Genomic DNA, 2,697 nt, shown 5'->3' with positions numbered 1-2,697 from the left:
TCCCTGTCAGGATTTGAGGCCAGGCTGGATGGGACTCTGAGCAGCAAGGCCCAGTGGAAGGTGTCCCTGCTCATGGCAAGAGGGTTGGAACTAGATGAGCTTTAAGGTCCCTTCCAGGCCAAACCATTCTATGATTCTACATATGAAAAAAACCCTAAGTTTGGCTGTAGTAGAAATAAAACCCCTTTGTTTTTTGAAGGGCTCTTGCAGTTAATCCCATCCTGGATGCATCTTTCAGCAGGGAGCAATTACGAGGTGCAAATCTGCTTGGAAAGGCAAATGCTGCCTTTTGCTGAGGTTTCCCTCTGTGTTTACACCATTCTTGTGGCACTCTATCATTATCCTGGTTATCATCATCACCGACGTGGTTATCTTCACACCACATATTATTTGTAAATTATGAGCTTTTCCAAATCTGGAGATACACATGGAGAGTTCCTGAGCTATTATCCTTGGGGAAAAAAAAAAAAAAGCCATGTCAAAGGTTTACAAGGCCATTTCAAGGGATTTTCAAATACATCCTGAACAACCATTACTGACTTATTCTGTGTCATAGTTCTATAAACTGTATCCCTGGATGCATCCACCCCACTATTATGGGAGATTATCACATTAAAATAGGTCAATTGAGGTCACTTGGGTTTTTCCCGTAATCAGCTCGTGGTTTCTAACACTTTTTGGAGCTTCTTTTCCTTGACTTTGAAAGTCAAATCTACCTTTGCTTTTTTTTAATTTAAAACACACATTGTTCTGTCTCCAACAGGTAAAAACAGGATAAAGGAAAGAAAAGTTTGATGAAAGAGCTCAGAAAACTCAGTTTCTACAGACTTCTGCCTGTCAGTTGGAAGATTTCTCTGGTCTCAGGGACTGAAAGAGAATTAGTAGGAACATGAGTTTATCAAGACCAAGTGCTGGTGCTGTACCTGGGCCTGGGCAACCCCTGGGGTGAATCCAGGCTGGGGACGGGCAGAAGGAGAGCAGTCCTGGAGACAAGGACTTGGGGTGCTCTGGGTGAGAGGCTGGACATACCTCAGCCCAGAAATCCTATCCCTGGCAGCATTCAAGGCCAGGTCAGACCAGGCCTGGAGCAACCTGGTCTAGTGGAAGCTGTCCCCTGTGTCAGGGGTGTTCAACGAGATGATCTTTAAGGTCCTTTGCAACCCAAACCATCCCAGGATAGGATGCCATGACCTAAAAGTCCTTGAAAGATGCTCCTGATGAGTGTGTTTGCCTTGCATTGGGCAGCTGGAGGTACAAGTGCTGAGCCTGCAGAAGGAATGTTTTGCCCCTTGTTATTTGTCTCCAGTCATCATTTGAGATCCTAAACGGAATTCCATTCATCTTCAGGTATCCTGTTGGTTACACTAAAAGGCAAAAGAATGAGTGTCCTCCTGTCAACCTAATTATGCAGGACTCGTACATAAATCAAGGCAGATTGCTTCCTGTCCTGATGCCAAGGAAAGGCAGGGAATAATAAAAAATAATGCCACACATAAAGCCTGGAGACAATAGAGGTGTGTGGTGCGTACCCATGACACGCTATCTGAGGGTTTGAAGTGTCTGCAATAAGCAAACAATAAGCAAACCCAATTTCAGCACTTTGAGGAACTGTTTGTCCTGCAATTTGGGGTTAGTACCTAATTATGAACTCATGCATCAGGTGCTGAATGTCCTCCAGGCAAGCACAGAGCTGTATAAAAGCTCTCTGCAGCAAGGGCTTTCCATCCACTTCTTTCACCTTGTCTGCCTTCATCAGCCTGGTAAGTCAAACTTCTTTCCACTTCTCGAAATTTGTGGTCAAGAACTTGTGATTTTAACTTGGGACCAAGTCCTCTTCCATCACTCTCAGGCTGCCTGTGCTCTGTAGAATGGATATTTGGAATGGATATGTGAGATGTAGAAAGGATGCATATGAAATTTGGTCTGGATAGAATGTTTAATTTCTCATCCATCTCCAGATCTGGCAAAAATAGGCCCCAGGAGAGGGGGAGGCCAAGTGGTTTTGAATCCCAAACTTGTAGCATTTTAGTGCTTTAAAGAATTCCTTGACTATATCTCAGGAGGTGAAGAATAACTCCTTGCCATGGCAGTGTGTGGCTGCATTTGAGTTCTGCTGAGTTTGTAATAGGAAAGATCAAACTTAGTAAGGGGAAATCATCAACTAAGACTAATGTAATAATGTCAAAACTATCTCATTCAGAAACTGCAAAGACAGAACTGAAAACTACATGACTTTGTTGTACTGAGGACAAGTTTGGCCTAGAGATCACAGTGCTAGGAAGAACAGTGATAGGAATTGTGTTCACTTCCTAGATTTATTACTACTGGAATGCTCCAGCATAACCTAATGCTTGATGTGACTTTAATGCTGACATCAATGTTTTGCAGATTAACTTCCATCCCTGCGAGATGTCTTGCTACGACCTGTGCTCCACCTCTGCCTCTGGCATCATGCGCCCCCAGCCCCTGGCTGACAGTGGGAACGAGCCCTGTGTGAGGCAGTGCCCCGACTCCACCACCGTCATCCAGCCACCCCCTGTGGTGGTCACCTTCCCTGGCCCCATCCTCAGCTCCTTCCCCCAGGAATCCGTGGTGGGATCTGCTGGAGCTCCTCTTGTTGGGGGCTCCTTTGGCTCTGGGGGCTATGGCTCCCTGGGTTATGGGAGCTCTTCCCTGGGCTATGGGGGTCTGTATGGC

General features: G+C 45.6%; 1 protein-coding gene across 1 annotated transcript; it reads left to right on the top strand.

Moving 5' to 3' along the window:
* Positions 1 to 2,409: 2,409 nt before the first annotated feature.
* Positions 2,410 to 2,694, top strand: LOC103808917 (scale keratin-like; the record flags this gene model as incomplete). The annotated part of the gene is made up of 1 exon (XM_009081724.1): positions 2,410 to 2,694. A coding segment is annotated over exon 1 (285 nt), but the record flags the coding sequence as incomplete, so codon positions are not given.
* Between the last annotated feature and the right edge of the window lie 3 nt (positions 2,695 to 2,697).

This window comes from Acanthisitta chloris, unplaced genomic scaffold, assembly GCF_000695815.1.
Source record: "Acanthisitta chloris isolate BGI_N310 unplaced genomic scaffold, ASM69581v1 scaffold27269, whole genome shotgun sequence".
NCBI lineage: Eukaryota > Metazoa > Chordata > Aves > Passeriformes > Acanthisittidae > Acanthisitta > Acanthisitta chloris.
This window is presented reverse-complemented; position numbering and strand designations above follow the sequence as displayed.